The 18,671-nt window shown below is 37.5% G+C and overlaps 1 protein-coding gene across 3 annotated transcripts in view; it reads left to right on the top strand.

Annotated features, from left to right (window-relative positions):
- The window catches only part of NR6A1 (nuclear receptor subfamily 6 group A member 1), a 204,986-nt gene that overhangs the window by 139,659 nt on the left and 46,656 nt on the right, over positions 1-18,671 (top strand). The window contains exon 1 of one of the 3 annotated variants that reach the window (XM_045517550.2): positions 2,563-2,708. The exons of the other annotated variants lie outside the window; for them this stretch is intronic. Coding sequence (XP_045373506.2) covers positions 2,693-2,708 — 16 coding nt within the window. The 5' untranslated portion in view covers positions 2,563-2,692. Of the gene's footprint in view, positions 1-2,562; positions 2,709-18,671 lie in introns of those variants that run through there. 3 annotated transcript variants of the gene reach the window in all.

The following is an 18,671-nucleotide window of genomic DNA, read 5'->3' as shown; positions in this document are numbered from 1 at the left end:
ACTTCTTAAAAACAAATAAGGCCGAAACGATTCCAATGATTGTGTGGCCACTAGAATTGCTACCTTTTGTTTTACTTTGAAGGATAAATGTATTACATCTTGATTACCCCCTTCAGCTTCAAGCTCTGCCCTCTTCTTTGAAAGCTACCTCTTCTTTGAATAAACATGGGAAATGTTTTTGAATAGTAATGTCTAAAAAGAGGCTTTTTTTTTTCCTGCTCAAGATGTGTGGTATAGTGGAGGAAATGAGGGACTAGGATATTTGTATTTCTTCTCAGTTGATCTGATGACTCCTGCCTTTTCCTTTCTTTGGGCCTCAGTTTCCCATCTTTAAAATGAAAGTGGAACCAGTTTCTTGCAAGGTTAATTAAGGTTCTGCCATTCATAATTTGGACTCAACTTTTGAATTATATTAGATATGCAGTATGCCCACGTTGCATGTGTTGGTTGGATGTAGAATTTTGTTCATCGACTTTTTCCTACATTACAAAGTTAGTATTAACAAATAGAAAATGTTGCTGATTTCCTATTTTCTTTTGTCCCTTTCTCACTCATAAATTCTGTTAGTCTAATCTTTTAAAATGATTTTTCTTCTCTGCGGTTGTTTATAACAATCTTATTGGGAGCCCTGGTTTAGATTTAGAACTTGTCTTTTGCATTCATGTGGTCAGTGAGGTGCGCATGTTCATGTTCTCTGCCCCTTCCTCCCAGTAGAACCTATGAAGGGCTCTCAGAAAACTTGTGGGACTGAGGATGCTGAAGAAATATGACTTTGGATATATCCGAAGATAAGACTTCGCTGTCTTAAACTATGTTAGAGATTTGTTCTCAGGCTTTTGGGCACATCATGGATTATTACTAAGACCCACCCTTAAAAATCAAGAGCTCTGCTTCAGGCTTGATATTAGGAGCTTAACTAATAACTCCCCATTTTATATTTTCCTCCAAAGTTTGGTGCAATAAAGCAAAGAGGCTTACTTACACCTCTGTTGTATGCAGGTACTGAGTTCAGATAAACCTCTGTCCTTCAGGGAAACAGCTGCCCCTTGAATGCAGCTGTTATCAATTGAATAGCTTTTTGCTGGTGGAGTTTCCCCTTGTTCAGCTTTTGCCCTCTTAGTCTATTATAGTCAGTTTACTAAATTTAAAAGAGCTCCATTAAGTTCCCCAGGGACTGAGAAGAAAATCTTTAGTAATTTCTTGTCTGGGTGGGAATGGGTTGGGAATGGGGTGTGAAAGCTGGTTGATGTGTTTGTGTTGGAGTGAGGTATGTGATGGCAGTGGCAAAATTTTTATTTTCAGGCAGACAAATTATATAGCCTTTTCTCTTCCTCTAAATCATTGGTCACTTTCTGTTTAGGCCCTGCTTTGTAAGGTGACCTTAATGCTCTTTTTGTTAGTAACAGTGGTAGCAATATTTGATATTCCATTACATGGCTGCCAAGTGACAGATTCCACTCCCACCTCCAAGAAGGGCCTCCTTTTTTCTAGAATACTGCTGTGAAATGTGCCTGGACTTCAAGTTATTCCCAAGGCAAGCCTAGAGAGAAGGGATATTTCATAGGATGAAACACTTTTCCCAGTTAAAAAAACATTTATTCCTGGCAGTTGGTCTGTCTTTGGGCCATCCTACCTTCTCAGTGGAACTTGCCTTGTTATTGCGTTCTGATATCTGAATGGATAGCTGAATGTTTGACATCATGTGTCATTAGCATATGGCTCTGATTTGCCAGCCTCTGCAGCTCTGTGGCAACGTTTGAGTATTTATACACCCGGTAGGATGCACTCTGCCCTGTGTTACTGGTATGGTTCACAAATCAAGGAGGCATAGCATAATGATTGCGTAAGATCGTAGGAGTTTTAAAGGAATGAAGCAAGAAGCTTACTTTAGAGATTTAAGGTTTTGACTGGGGGCAGGGGATGAAATTTCTAACCTTTGCTTTCTAAAAGGGTTTTACAGACCTAGTTTCCTTTCTCCACTTTATTTCAAACTAGTATGTATAACCACAGGATGAAAATTAAGGGCCAGAGTTAAAGTGAACCCTGCAAATAACTTAGAGCTCCACATTTTAATTTTCTCAGAAGAATTTGCCTTGTCATTGTTTATTATAATGACAAAAAGCAGGAGATTCCACGCCTGCCCCCTCCACATGCGTAACATGGAGTTTTTGTTTTTCCTTTCCTTTGTATCAAAGGTTTTTACTCTAAATTTTCTAATCCAGATTATAAAAGAATATAGTATAGAATAGCTCTTGAAAAAAAGAAGGGGAGAAAAAACCCCAACATACTAGAACTCTTTTAAGTTTAAATGAAAACCAACTCCTAAAATGCTGCCTTTTAATTTTAGGATCTCGGCTTTTAAAAAAAGACCAGAGGATTATTTCCTATTAAATGTTTCCATTATAGTTTTCAGAGAGATGTGGTAGGCAGTATTGAAAATAAGTCTATCAGTTCCACTTAGATAACCTTTGGTAATAAACGAACTCCATACACATTGTGACCTTAGTGCCTGAACTTTCTAATCACATGACTGGCTTGTAAACTGACCTGTGAGGATGACTGTTGTAGTCCGGGCTAAGAGAGAGAAATTGGCCAAGTGTCGGAAGGGTGGTCATCAAACTGGACTTGTCCTGTAATCTCTGTTTCTTCATGGCTGCAATAGAACTTCTCAGCAGACTCCGAGAAGCATGAAATGGAGACATGGGAAGGTAAGGGGACTGACTGTTTAAGTCTGGGCCCAAATCTAAGGTTTAGAAATTTGCTTTGAAGGTTTAGAGCAAATAGTAGCCTTGAGGGAAGTGGGAGGCAGTCTGCTCCTTTTTTGTGTTTTGGCAGAATTCAGTCAACAAGTTTTTATGTAAATAGCAACTAGCTATAAATGCTTTGGAATAAAGAAAAGCAAGGGAAAACTGTAGTAAATTGGTTGTCGTGGTTGATGTTTTTAAGAGAAAGAGCAAGAAAAAAGGAAAGAAAAAATGGATTTAAATTTTAGTGACTTGAAAAAAATCTTAAAGTTCATTTTACATCACAGTCCTTAGATAAACTTTACATTTAAAAAAATTGTTCTGTTTACCTCTTGACAGAATTTGTTTATATTTTAAATTCCCTAATCCAGTTCACCATCTGCCAAAGTCTTATTTAGTACTGTTAATTATAGATAGTATTGGGGTCATAAGGCCTTTGATAAGGCAGCCTCATTTCCTTTGGGGGAACTTAGATACTTTACGGTTTGGGGTATAAGATTAAGCCATTGCTAATTTATTTTTAAGTGGATTGTTTTTAAAATAGGTAAATTCTCTCTCTCTCTCTCTCTCTCTCTCTCTCTCTCTCTCTCTCTCTCTCTCTCTCTCTCTCTCTCATTAATAGCAACTGGTTAGTGTTGAATTCGCATGTTCGGAACAGGCTTTTACTTGTCTGAGAAACCCCAGTGCCCCACAACTTTATTATTTGGGCCAGGAAAGACATAGGCAGCTAAAGAAGCAGCTAGAAAATAAATCATATTATGAAAGATTTGCTCTATGTGTTTGCTGTGTTTATAAAGTGTAGAGTCTAAAAATTTGCCATAAGTTTGGTTTCTCATAAGCAAGCACTGCTGAGTTATAGCTAGAAGAGTTTCAGACACTGAGGCAGTTGGTAAATTTCTAGGAATGGTATTAATCTATGAAATAGCTTGTCTTAGGGAAACTTCCCAGCCCCTTGCAGCATGCCTAACATCTGCCATAGGCATCTTTGCTGTTTAGTTCTTATTCTGAGGACACACAAACTAGGGAAGTAGGACACTCTCTACACAAAGTCCTTCTTTATAGTAATTCTCCCTTGTGTGTTCTTCCCCAGCACTCTGTATGCCAGAATTATCTCAGTGGTTTTTATTATAAATTGACAGAAACAACGAAGTTTATAGAAACTTTTGATTACATGCAAGCCTTGTTATTTTTTTTTTTTATCTTAAAGAGTTTCCTCTCCTTCCCCTAGTAGGCACAGAAATTCTTTGTTAAACTAATCTGGATATAGTAGCTTTTCCAGAAGGGAGTAGTTTAAGAAGTAAGATTTGCTGTGGATCCATTGGAATAGGAGTTTAGGGGTAAGCAGAGATACCAGAGCCATAGTTAGATCAGTTTGGAAGGGATAGCCCATAGGATTTGGATTTTTTTTCCAACCAGTTTGAATTTCATACTGATATATAGTTCACCAGTTCTGAAAGAGAAAAAATACTTTAATAAAAAGTTCTCCCTAAATTTTTACTTAATGAAATAATGAAACTTCAGTTTTTCTTTGCTATTCAGATGTGGAAAACAGTTTACAGTGTTGAAACAAGAACTTACAAAACAAAGGAGTGAATTTTAAAATTTTCACCTGAATCATCCGTTCAGAATTCTAATAAAGCAGAATGAATTATCCCAGCTGAAGGAGGTCTTTGGAAGCTTAAAAAGTAAAATCAAACTAGTTACAAAAGCGATCAGTGAAAAATGCTACTGTAAAAAAGCGTTGCCTGGTTTTAGATATTGAGTCCTTGTCCATTTAAATTAACCTTTGTCACAGCTGGGCATACAAATGTTTTGTTTTAGTTCACAGAGGGTTAACTCTATTCAAGCTTTCACTGTGGCAGGCCTGATCTGTGGAGTCATACAATCTGGTCTTTCAGCCCTGCCAGTCGCTAGGCAGGAAGTCTTATTTCTTAAGCTATCTTTCAGAATGGGGGGTTGGGATTTGGAGAAAGGTGGGGGAAGGGCCTTGGAGCATCTGTAAGGATCAATAACAGAGAACAAGCCGCAGAGAGGCCATTGTGCACACTTCAAGATAGATGTAGCCCTTGTGCATGGCCCCTGCCTGGCAAGACAGACACCTAAAACCAAAACAATGCCACTGAATGAATTCCCTGTGAAAGTAAGATTGCTGCTTAAAAGAGAAAAATATACTTGAGCGCCCTTTTAATGTTGAGAAAATTCTCATTCCTCAGCTTGCTGGGATCCGGCAAACCCCCACTAGAAATAACTCCAAATTGATTTTTAAATGCCTTTTGTCTTCATGCTAATACTGTATTGAATTGGAGGGGGTGATCATTTTGGTCTTAGTCACGTGCATCAAAGCTCTGAGTAATCTTTTTTCTTTTTCTTTACTTCTTTCTTCCTTCCTTCTTTCTTTTTTGTTCTAATGTTTGCTTTACCGTATTGGTGTTGGAGGCATCATTAAGGGAATGAAAAAACCAAAATTTGGTTAGGATTTGGGTAACACATGTGTGAAATCCCTCCCCCAACAGCTGGTATTGGCTCTTGAAACTTCAACTGAGCTAAACCGATCCTCTTAGTGTGTATTTTGAGATCGCTTAAACCAGGCTTGTAGCCATGAAATCAACAGAAATCATAGGTCTTACATTAAAATTCACTGATGTTGTGATATGCCCCATCTTAATGCATGGATGTTAACAGGAATACCTGAGCTTGGGAAAGTGAGCAAATTCCACCAATGAAGTTACGATTGTAAAAGCACTACCAAGGTTGTTGTTCTTTTACTCTAGCCCAGATTTTCATTTTTTGAATTCCCCTTTCCCAAGCGCAACCATAACATTCCTGTTTTACTGTATTCTTTTTCAGAAGACCAAGGCAGTAATTCAGTAGGTGTTTTTATGGTGCAAATTCTTTATGGCAGTTGGAAAGAGTAATGGAGTAATTGCAGCCTCTTTTCTCCTAAACCACCAAAGTGTTGGTGACAACTGATGGTAACAGCTGTGGAAAATGGAATCATAAAGAACTTCTAATATCCTTATTCCAATTTGAAATCTTCCAGGAATAAATGCATAAGCTAACTGGGAGTCCTTAATGTGACTTGCAAATATACAAATGAAATAAGGTGGGGGGAAAGACCTGCATTTGAAATGAGCCCCAAGTTTATTTTATGATTTTTGATTTGAGGCCAGACTTATCCTTCTGGACAGTTTTGAGGCTTGAGAGAATACTTTGACACTTCATGAGATCATCCGGATATTTTAACCCATCTCTAACCTGTACACCTTTTCTGGGGGCAATTACGTATAAAAGGAAACTCTAATCATCACAGACCTCCTCGCTAGCATTGTTTTTGCCTTTCTGATACAATTCCGCATTACTCTTTAAACCAAGGGATCAGTTCTTTTAATGGGCATTTTCCAGGGAAGTACAAATATTACTAACAAAACTTGGAATTTCGGTTACCATTTATATTGTATTAAAACGGGGTATGAAACCTACCATGACCCTTTTGAACAATGTGGTCTTTAATGTGCTTTAGGGGGAGGGCCTAGTGAAGGAAAAGCCATAAAAGTCTTCAGGGTTCAAGATGAGGTTGGGATTTTAGGCCATTGCTTTTGTCATTTTCACACACAAACATCACTGCAATCATGTTTGATTTAGCATCCTTAATACAATGAGGTGGGAGAACAAAAGGATATCAGAGGCACAAGTATGGAAGCCAAACATTCCCCCTTCCCCCCAAACTTTTTCAGATCATTCTTTTCTCTCTGTGTTCCCTGCTACTGAGGTTTCTTTTTTAGCCAAGGAAATCAATCCATTTGTAAGAATCTTCTTTATGAATGGTTGATTCGGGCTTTTGAAAAATAAGCTGCTCCTCAAATTTTTTTAAGACACATGAAAAAAAGTCATGTCTCAAAGACTTGGTAAAAACACCACAATTGGGAAAAATGCATCCACTTATATTTTAAGGTTGAGGGTTTGGGGGTGTTCCCAATGCACAGCTGTTTTACATATTTTGAAAAGGCTGATAGATGTAAAGGTCATTGCTAACTCTTAACCGGGTATTGATGCTCACACTGTGATCCAAGGACCTTGCATTAATTAGGGTGAGAAGCATGGAAGGTCAGGAGTCAACTGACTGGTGGGCCTCAGTGGATTGTCATTGGGACCAATCAGAATTCCTATAGGATTTTTAGCCGTTGAAACCAAACAAAAACAAAAACAAAAACTGAAGAACAAAAACAAAACCTGCTGCTGCTTCCATGGCCTCTGAGCAGATCCCTTGGCCTGTATGGTAGGGACTGTCCCTGCTGCCAGATGGCTGATAAAAACTTGGCTGCATCCATTGCTTTGCTACAAGCTTTCCAGTGTTGGGGAAAGAACCTCAGCAACTGGCTCTGTCACTTGGCCAAGTATCTTGGCCTCTGTGAGCCTCAGTTTCCTCATATGTATGACTGAGGTGGAAATACCGATTTCCACAGGGCTGCTATAGGAATTAAATAAGAACTAAATAAACCCATTTCACAGTGCCCAGCGCGTGCCTTGTCATTGAAATGAGTTTTAAACAGTAGCAAATTTAGGGAGATTAGGAAGGAGAAGATTCTTGGGTGAGCCTGTGGCTGCTGCTATTTATATTCCAAGTAGAAAAGTCCCCAGGGAATGCCTCAGTGGGGAACAATCAGGGAAGGACCCTTTGGAAATATGAAAATCCTGTACCTACAACCAGTGAGACGAGCTGTTCGGCTTCTCCCTCCTGTTGCTGCACTAATATTCTGTTCCTGGGCTGATGAGAATGATTAGTAATGAGTGGGTCCCTGCAAAATTTGTGGCATTTTCCCACAGAGAGTCTTTTCACAGTTGTTTTAATGGAAAGAAAAAGGAGAGGGGATGGGCTTTGAGTGAGCACACAGATTAAGTCATTATTAGGAAAGGAAGGATAGTCATGTTAGTCTTATCTCCTTTCGTGTGTTTTGGGAGATAAACAGATGCCAAGATAATTGCCATGGCCATGGTTAGTAGCCCCTTCTCAGAAGCCTTACTGTAAGGATAGTAAAGTTGGGAGTTTTGTTAGCATGCTAATCATTTCCCTGCATAACTTTGAAATCTTCAGTCTCTCTGCCTTCTGCAGTTTGAGAGGATCTATCATAGGTTTACTATTCTTATCTCTGTATTTAAAATAGTAATTTGTGTAGCCAACATTCATTGAGCCCTGGAAGCACAGGTGAATCAGACATAATTTCTTACCTGAACTACAAAAAGGGAAAAATAATTTTAAAGTTGCTTAACAGATACTAACTTTATCGCTCAAAACAGTTTTTGAGGGCAGTTGCTAGGAGAGGAAGAGCATTTGGCTGCCAGAGCAGTGTTCAGAACCGCCAGTAGGATTTGTTTCCACTTTGGGGCCTGTATTTCTTTAGTGTTTTTTACTACATTTGCTAGATATTTCTTGAAATGTTTTTGCTCTTACAAATGTATGGTTCGGGTTAAAATATTCAAATATTTTTCTTAACATAGTAAAATTAGAGTCCTGGAATGCAATTGGCAAAAGCGTAGAGAGACTAAACTTCATCGCTTCTCTGTTAGAATCCTGTTCACTGTTAGCAAAAAAGTTTTCCTTCCATGAGGTTTTAGCATGTGCCCTCAGTTGCTACGGCAATCTAGTTTTGCTTTTCAAAGGAGCTGATAAGTTACAGATCACTTATTAACTATCAGCTATATTTAATTACAATTTATTAAATAACTGCTCTACAGCAAATGCATGTTTGGCCCTAAAAAAAAAAGACCATACCAGAGGTCATTTAATCCCAAAACATGAGTCTGTGGAAAGAGGAGGTGTGTAAATGAAAGTCTTGGCACTCAAAACGTGCTGGTTATGAAGTCCTGACTATTTACTGTTACTATTATAGAAACATATGTACATGTACACAGACTTGTATGCATTCATGGTTTTTGTCTTTCAAGTTTGCCATGAGATAGTTGTTAATTGCTGCTGACAAGAAAATCTACCACCCTTAACTCTTCTATTGATTAGGGGCAGGATAGGGGTAAGGTGATAATGTGCCACAATTAGTGTCTTTCCCTGTCATTGGAAATAGTCCATACCATTGTTTTAAACATACCACATTTCTAAAGGGAACTTTAAGAAATTGACCACCACGTTGTGCTGTTGGGATTCTAGGTTCCTTTTGAATATGTAGAAATTAATTCTCCTTCATCACCTCTGCTCTCATTTCCACATAACCTTTTGCAGTCATGTACACTGAAACACTTGCCATGAGGGTACTAATCTGATACTAGAGAAAAACTCCCCACCATAGGCTATGCTTTAGTTTGGAAAATTCATCATACGCTGGAAAATATTTTAACTTAGTTTCTTAGTTCTTTATTTCCACCAACCATCAGTCTAACCAAAGTAAGAGAATGATGAATGTCTAGGGAGTCTTGGGGAGTGGGGGGAAGGAGTGCTAGTTTTATGAAAGTATTGATCCAAGGCCTCAGGGAAGCAGAACCCTGATGGCTACATTAGTAAAATCACGTGACTGTAATTGTAAAAGAATGCTCATGTGCATTATTTAAGTTTCATAATTTGTGGTTTTAATGATGAGTGCAGAGAGATTCTAGCACTTCTTCTGAACATTGTTGTACATGTGAAAGTAGTTATAAAAGCACTTTTTGGCAATAGAATGTGACTGTCCAATAATGCACATGTCTGTGTTCTGGTCGTTTATACTAAATCTGGTCAGAATTCTGGATAAAGTGGCCTTATGGTAAGGCAGTGTAGCAACTACATTTTCCACCCTCCTAGAACATACGGTTTCACTTAAAGCATGCTAATTTGTCTCTCTTTCATCAGGACCTTAGAACTGGGCAGGGACCTAGGAAGCTGAGCACTGAGCTTTGAGCATTGGCATAAGGTTTCTGGGCTGGCTTACCAGTTTGTCATTTAGAGTTCTTATAAACTGTGCACTTTGATTTGCAAGTAGAGAAGCTACACTATTCATTCATCCCGCTGATATTCACTGGTGGTTGCCCTATGTTAGGTATTGAGCTATATATTATGGATATACAGGAAAAATAAGAACCTCTCCCTGCTCCGTGGAGCATACAGTCTAATCTAGGGAGATGAATAGATAAGTGCAACAGAATGTTGGAGGCACAGTGATAGTAATCCTGGAGGGTACAGAGGTAAGAGTGTTCATTTCTGCTTGGATTATCAGGTTAGGCCTCAACCAGGAAGGCATCATGACAGATTGGTCAATGTTTGCCAAGCTGCTAAAGTGGGGAAGGGTCTCCCAGGCAGAAGGAGCAGTGTGAGCAAAGGCATGACAATATGAAATAATCTGATAGAGTACAGGGTGAGTTATAAGACCCGTATACACCAGAAAGATTGGTTGATTCTAGATGCGAGGGAAACCCTAGAGAGCTTTGGTTTGTGAACGGATACCCTTACCCCTGTTGAGCAGAAGAGGACCCTCTTTACATTCCTGTCAATCCTGTCCTTGCAAATATATTGAAGAGATTAATGTACTTCACTAGAAAAGGGCACCAGTCTGCCCCAGAGCTGGAGGCCTTGGACGCTGATGCTGCTGGGGTTTAGGGAGAGCATGCTAACTTTGTTATAGATTGCCAGATATTACAGAGGGAGAGGCCTTGGTTAAATAGTTCTAATAAGTTAAAGTTATACTGTCTGTGTTCTGGGGGAGTGTTCCAAAAACAGAAATGGTCTGTTGTATGTTTTTAATGAACAGAGAAAGTCTTAGGAATATCTTACCTAGACTTTTCCACAAGTTTAGACTAAAAGTTTCTTCTGGCTTTCTAGGGCAAGTTGTGTATGTTTTTACTGAGATAATCCTTGTATTTTTATTTAGAACTTGGTTAAATAGTCAATAACAGTGACCAAAGCATTATAATGTTTTTGGATAGGTAGTATTAGATACTTTGTTTTTTAATTTTTAATTTTATTTTCAAATTACACAGTAAAATTTAGGGGTTTTGAAAGGGGTGTGCAGTTCTATGAATATAGATTTGTGTGACCACCGCTATAATAAAGATAGAAAAGTTTCGTTACCCCGTGTCACCCCTCCCCCTCCAAAATAACACCTCTCCCACATGCCCTTACCTTAATCCTAACCTCCCATCAGTCACTAATCTGTTCTCTGTTACTATAATTTTATCTTCTGGACAGTGTTCTTGGAATGGACTCGCACAGTATGTAACCTTTTGCAACTGATTTCTTCACTCAATATAATGCCTTTGAGATTCATCCAGATTGTTACATTTCTCAGTAGTTCACTCTTTTTTTTTTACTAGTGAGTAGTATTCCATTGTATGTTTGTTGATTCATTCACCTCTTAAAGGACATGTGGATTATTTCCACTTGGCAGTGATTATGAATAGAGCTGCTGTAAACATTTCATGTACAAGTTTGTGTGTGATCTAACTTTTTATTTTCTGTGGTAAATAACCAGGAGTAAACTTGATGGGTCATATTTGTAAGCATATATTTAACTTTATGAGAATCTGTCAAACTTTTCCATACTGGTTGTATCATTTTGCATTCTCACTTGTAAGTGCATGAGAGTTCTAGTTGCTCCAGATCTTCACCATCACTTGGTATTGTCGTTTTTAAATTTTAGCCATTCTGTGAATAAAGAAGATGTGGTCTACATGTACAGTGGAATACTACTCAGCCATAAAAAGAGAGGTGAAATCTTGCCATTTGCAACAACTTGGATTGATCTTGAGGGTATTGTGCAAAGTGAAATAAATCCAGTGGAGAAAGACAAATACTATATGATTTCATTTGTATATGGAATACAGACAAACAAACAATAAGTGAACAGATAAAACAAAAATGACATGTAGATACAGAGAACAGTGTAGTGGTTACCAGAGGGGATAGGATTAGTAGGGGGACAGTAAAGGGGAGCAACTGTATTGTGATGGATGGAAACTAAATTTTTGATGGTGAGCACACTGTAGGGAATACAGAAGTAGAAGTATAAAGTTGTACACATGAAACACATGAACCTTATATAATGTTATAAAGCAATGTTACCTTAATAAAAATAAATGTAAAAAATAATGACCCAAATAACAAATGTATTTGTAAAAAGTATTATGTGATCAGAATCTTCTAAAAAATTAGTTTACATGTACTTTTGTTTATTAGTTAAGGACTAATATTTGCATGAATGAATCTATTGTGGGAATAATGTAGAAGCAGAGTCATGAAACGAATTGAAAAAAAATTTTTTTAGCCATTCTAATATGTATGGTATCTCATTGTGTTATCTCGTTTCTCTAAAGGCTAATGATGTTGAACATATTTTCATATGTTTATTTGCCAGCCATATATCCTCTTTAGTGTAATGTCCAGGTCTTTCCATTTTTTCACTTGTGGTTTTTGGTTTTTCATTATTAAGTCATAGTTTATAGTTTACGCATCATACTTTTATAGCTTGCAGCCTTTTTCTTCAATAGCCAACCTGTGCTTTATGACACAGGAGTTTTTCTCACAATTCTACAGTGCCTTGTGGGATTTAGGAATGTTAAACAATTGAATTGATATATTGTGATTTAGTCCTCTGTAATGCTCTCCCTAGATATAACTTGCTCTTTTGACAATGAGAAGGGATTATTTCCAGTGAATGGAGAAAGGGTAGAATTAGATAAAGTTGGAGAATTAGGCCAGGGCCTGATCATATAGAACTATATATAGGCCGTGGATTTTATTTCATGTGTTAGAAGTAGAGTGTTCTGAGCAGAAGAATTTTTAAAGATACCCCCTCCCTCCCACACATTGTAGAATGGGTTGGAAAATGGATTGTAGGGAGCCCAGGAGAAGTAGGGAAACCATTAGTAGAATGAATCGTCATCCAGGTGAGAGGTGATGGTAGCTTAAACAAGGGCTGAAAGTAGTGGAGATGGGAAGTAGATCTGTTTTGGAGGGCGAACTGATAAGAGTTTGCTGATGGTTTGGATGACCGAATATAAAAGAAAGTAAAAGGATTAAGGAATGACTCACAGATTTTAGGCTTGAACAATTAATGAATATTGGTTTCAGTTAGTAAGATTGGGGAGGATTACCCAGGAAACATGTTGATACAGGAGACACAGGAGTAGAATCTAGAATTATGTTTGACTTTGATAAGTAGATGCCTTGGTAAGTATATGCCTATTAGAAAGCCAAATGGAATGTCAAATAGTTTAAATATAGAAGTTTGGAGCTCAAGAGAGGTTTTTGGTTAAAAACACACTTTGGGGAATTATCACAATATAGGTGGAAGGCTGAAGTCATCTATGAGAGACAATTGATAGAAAAGAGATCCAGGGGTTACAAAGAGTATTCAATAAAAGACCAAGAAACTAGTGGCTTGAAAGAAAGTAGAAAAGCCAGGCAAGTGAGATTCTGGAAGCCAAGAAAGAAAAATGTTTCAAAAAGGAGAGATTTCATATGCTTGTCCAATTTCTTTCATTCATCCAGAAAACGTTCTTGAGTACTTTTCACTTAATGAGGCTCTATGGATAGGTTCAGCAGTGATCAGGACAGATAAAGTAGTCCACAGTAGAGTTTACACGTGTATTTTAAGGATTTCAGTGTGAAGCTATATAGGGATTGGATTCTGAGGGCCCATCTATATTCAGTTATGATATTTAAATTCAGAAAGTTGCCTTGAACACTTTAACACTCATAATTCCACAATATTCCCAGTTTTTTTTTCTTTTTTACTAGAATAGAAAGTTTGGTATGCAAATTCATGTGATCCAGAATAGCAGCATTGAGTATTATAGACACACAGGGCACTTAAAGGCTAAATGAAATGCAGAGCCAGCTGTAGTGTAGAAGTTACTTATGCAACATGTATGTGCAAATTACTTTAATTCTCTGGACCTCAGTTTCTCCATCTGTAAAATGAGGATGAGGTACTAGTTTATTTCTAAAGCCTCCTCTAATTCTAAAATTTAATGACTCCATAATCCAGGATCAAGTAATCAGAGAAGTTACAAATGACTGAGCTAATGTAACAAACACATCAACCCTCAGTATCCTTAATATCCTTATCAGTGAAACCTTCAGTAGTCAAATCAGCCTCTAATTCAGTGTCTGTTGATAGAAGTGCAGGATTTTGACAGTTGGAAGCTACACTAATGAAAGTCTGAGGGAGTCTCTTTGGAATATACCCAAAGACAATTTTGTATATGCACACTTTCCTAAAAGAGACTTTGACAGCTTTGGTTTAATGGTTTGGTAGAATTGCACTGTGTGTATTTTTACCTCTCTGATAGGGGCCTTTAAATTAAATTCAAATTCATGGAAGATATTTTTAAAAAGAGCTATCGGCCTTCGGTGGAGAAATAATAACCATAATCATAATAAAATACAACTACATTTGTTGATCCTCATCTTCATTTCAAGTACTCTACAAGCCTTTTACATATTTTAATCTCATTCTCACAAACAGTTCTGTAAGAAAAATATTTTTACTTTATAGATGAAGAAACAGGCTTAGAGAGATTGTCACACAGCTAAAATAATGATTAACTGGGATGCACAGTTGGGTTTGCTTTTGACTTTATAATAACAGTAAAAAGAAAACAAATTTAAAAACTTCAAGGGCAGTTTACTGCAAAAGCTTAATAAGTAAATTTTTGGTCCTCTAACTTAAGCAATAATCTCAAAAAAACAGAGGTAAATGTTAAGGGGAGCAATCAGGCTGCTAAGGAGAGCCACATATGTGAAGCTACTATAAAAAGATGTTTTTCTGCCTGGTAGGCAAACCCAGTAGGCCCCAGTCATAGAAGAGTTAGCTCACTGAGGTAAATAATCACCTTTCCTCATAGGTACCCTGAACTTTAGAATATCTGGAGCACTTTCTCATACATTCCTATTTAGTCCTCATAGAAACTTTTCAGGGGAATCACTGTTCTCATTTTACTAATGGCTATCCTGAGACAAAATGGTGATGATATAATAATAACATCACACATTTATTGAGCATTTGCTGTATGCCAGGAACTTTATGTGTATTAAGTGTGTTCTGAGCACTAAGCGTGTCACATGTGTGAACTCAGTTCTCACAGCAACTTTGTCATGTAAGTGCTGTTATTTTCATTTTACAGAATAGGGGACTGAAGCCACCATACATTTAGTAAATATAAAAGCTGAGGTTTGAATCCAGACAGTTTGACTTCATAGTTCATCCTCTTTATCAGTATACTTGTAATCATTTCACAAGTCAGCATTTCAAGTCATCAGATTGTGCGCCTAAAACTTACATGGTGCTGTATGTCAATTATACCTCAATAAAATTGGGGAAAGTTTTAAATATTAAAAAAAATAAATTTTGGTATTTAAAAAATCACTATACTTACTATATTACTTTTTGATATAAAGAGAAATGACCAGCCTGAGACCAGCAGGCTAGCTTAATCTTCACCAGTTTTGTGTAAAAGCTGGAAGTACAGTTGTGGAATGTGGGCCTTGGGCTTCTATAGATGAATCAAAGCTAGGCGGGAAAGCTCATATCACCTTAATAGACGGAAATATCAGGGTGACTCAGACAAGGCAATAAAGTCTTTTTATTTGTCACCAAGGCCTAGTTTATAGGATGTGAATGAGGCAGCTTAGCAGCAAAACATGAAAAAAAAAAAAAAAAGACAAGAGATTTGTGTTATTGTATATTCAGGACTGATCAATAATATTAATCCATTTTGCAGGCATATAGTATATACTGTCATAAATACATCACAGCTGCCCTAAAGGTGATAAACCCAATTTGCATTCATTAAAAACATAGTATACGAAGGGGAGTAGGGAGACTAGATCCCCTGTATTCTGTACTCATCAAGCCACACGGGATTCTGAGCATCATATTTGCAAATGATCTTTACAAGCAGTAACATGTCCAGAGGGGAAGGCAGGTGACCAGTGTGACAAGGGGACTAGAAATCATATACTGCATAAGTGGGTCTAGGGGTATTAAACTCCAAAGGCTGAAAACTCTTGGTAAAAAGACAGAGGAAGCAGGCTTGTTCAAGTTGGGCAGTGTCCACAGATTGACTTAAGATCATATGTTTTTATTACGGGGAGTCATATTTAAGCTTCAGGAGCCATAATGACTGCTGTCAACTCTTACAAATCCACATGGTATAGCATCTCTGCTTCACCTCATCCCCAGCCCTCATCACCACCACTGTCATATAGATGAGCAGCTGCTGCTTTTCTAGAACAAAGGCCATCTTACTGGTCACATTCACAGTTCCAGAGGCACAGAGGAACCCTCAAATACTCATTTAGTGAATAGACATCAAGAGATAATTTGAAGCAAGAAATAATTATGGAATAGTGAATCAGTGTCTACTTTATACTTCCAATTTCAAAAATACTTATTTGTTTAAACAGTAGATCCAAGCTATCTATTAATTAAATATCTATATATTCTTTTTTTTTCTCCCAGAGAAGACTCTTCAGACTCAAACAACTCTTTTTTGCCTAAATGAACGAGTCCTTAAAAGTTCCCAGTGACAATTCAAATAGGGCAGACCACAGATTTGCAGGTTCTTTTCTCCAACTGGAAAGCTTAAATTTGCATGAATATGAAAACTGTTTTTATCACAAATTGAAACTTGATTCCTAGTTCAAAGATCCCTACATATAAGAGACAGGAAGGAGATAGAGACTGTGGTCTGAATTTTTATGTTCTTACCCCTACCTGTTGAGTGATAGAGTAGTATTTTCCCTGGATTCATTTCCTGTGGCTTTCAGCTAATTTTAATTTGTGAACCATTTCATCTTTGTTTCCAGGCCTAAGAAGTTAATGGCGGTGGTAACATTTTCTTTTGTCTTTTATCCATCTTTTATTCAGTGACCTGTAAGGATAACTCCCATTCATTCCATACCAATCTTGTAAATTGCTCACTTATTTTCACTCAACTGATGTCATTTTTTAGAAGTGTCCTTTGTGGAACTCCATGTGTGGCCTCTGGAATTGTATTTTTATAGTGGTATGTACAGTGGAGGAGGGAGGGGTATATTAGTAGAAGAGAAATTCTAGGATTTTTACTTATATCTGTTTAAATTCTATGTTTACAAATGAAATTTTGAGAGTACCTGTTCCCAGTTTCAATTCTGCTACACTACCTGAGGCCTTCATTTCAGATGATAGCAACTTATGAAACCGAGAAGAGTCAGTACTTAGACTGTGCAGCTGACAGGGAGTTAGAACCTGTAATCCAGTTGAGACAGATCCCCTTTGTTTTAGATACCCTTTAGCCAGCCAAGTTCCAGATTGCCTTAGTTGTCAGTATAATTTTGGTCTAGTGAGCAGCTGTACTCTCCATTTCCTAAATCTGGCCTTCATCACAGTCTGAAAAGCAGGTTTTGATAAAAATCAGTTTCCAAATGTAATTTGCGCAACCTGAACCCTTGGAATGGGTAAAATGCCCTTCTTGGGGTCAGAGAAGTATTTTTGTAACAGCAGGGCTGAGTGGAGGTTTGAGAGTCAGAGGCATTTTGATAACAGGGTTTGGCCTGTATTTAACCAAATTAAAGTAGAACTGGTTGCTAATATGAAAGTATGAAAGTATTTAGTGCTCACTCACAGCATGGTAAGAATACATCCAGTTAATTCTTTGTTTCGCTGATTTCATCGTGAGTCCTGTTGTTTCTTTGGTTTAAAAAAAAAAAAAAAAGCCAGCAGCAGCACTGAGGCTCCATTTTGATACATACCATCCTTCTCTTCCTGTATCCTGGCCCCATAGGTGGTAGGTTGGTATACTGGAAAGTCTCTTTGGAACAAAAAGTAGTAAGGTTGAGACACAGCTCCATCAATGACTAGCTGTGTGACCTTGGATGAATCACTTTACTTTTCTGACCTTAAGCAAGTACCTGTATCTTTTTCTTAACAAATATAAAATACATAAGAAAAATTAAAATGTTTAACTTTTTAAACTTTTCACGCAAATTTTTATTTTGAAAGTATGTCTGGATTACGGTTCTTTCTTTTTAAAAGCTTTTGTTCTTATGTTTATCTTTTTTAAATGCATATGAATTTCTACTATCTAAAAAAAAAAAGATCTTCTTAAATCTCCTGCTTCCTGTGTAATGTTTCCCTGTCACTCTTTAATGGAGTAATAAAATACTATTTAGTTTATTTCTTTACTACTCACCTATTTTTAATTCAGCCTCATTTTCATTCTAATCAGTTCACTGAAACTCTTCTCGTCAGTGACCTTTGAGCCTTTTCTTATTCCTTATACTTTTTGACCTGCGTTGTGTTTGACAGTGCTCTCTGTGTGAAACCCTTTTTGTCCCTTATCATCTCATAATCATGGATTTATATTTTACCTGTTTCTTCTTTGATCACGTCATCTCACTTCCCTTCCCTAACTTCTTACCTTCTCCTCTCTGTGTCTCAGTTTTATCCTGAGTCTGCTTCTCCACACATCCCCTTCCTCCTTGGAGTTCTAATCTGTTGCCATCTGTTGTGTTGATGACTCCCAAATCCTTCATTCTAGCCATAATCATTGTCCTCTAAATAACTGCCTTTGGAGTACTTCTGCTTGACTTGCTCATCATCCTCTCTTAAACTAATACCATTGACTTTTTTCATTCCTCACTCAGCTTTTGCTTTACTCTTTTCTATTAGTGATACCACATTTCTCATAATCACCTTGGTTTAGAACCTCAAGTGTTTTTGTTTTTGTTTTTGTTTTTTTTAACACTTTCCTCTTAACTGTCCCATCCTCCCCTCATCCTCCTGTAGAATCTAGTCAGTCAACAAGCGGTCTCTAGGGCCCTTAAGCTTTCTTTTCACTTCATTCAACCATTCGTTCATTACCATTCCTGTTACCTAGATGCCCGTGCCATCCATCTTGTGGCAACCTGCACATCACTGTGAGATTAATATTCCTAAAATACTGCTTTGATTCAGACATATCTCT

Source organism: Camelus bactrianus, chromosome 4 (genome assembly GCF_048773025.1).
Source record: "Camelus bactrianus isolate YW-2024 breed Bactrian camel chromosome 4, ASM4877302v1, whole genome shotgun sequence".
NCBI classification, from domain to species: Eukaryota; Metazoa; Chordata; class Mammalia; order Artiodactyla; family Camelidae; genus Camelus; species Camelus bactrianus.
Note: the sequence above shows the minus strand (reverse complement) of the source record. Positions and strands in the feature narration are given on the sequence as shown.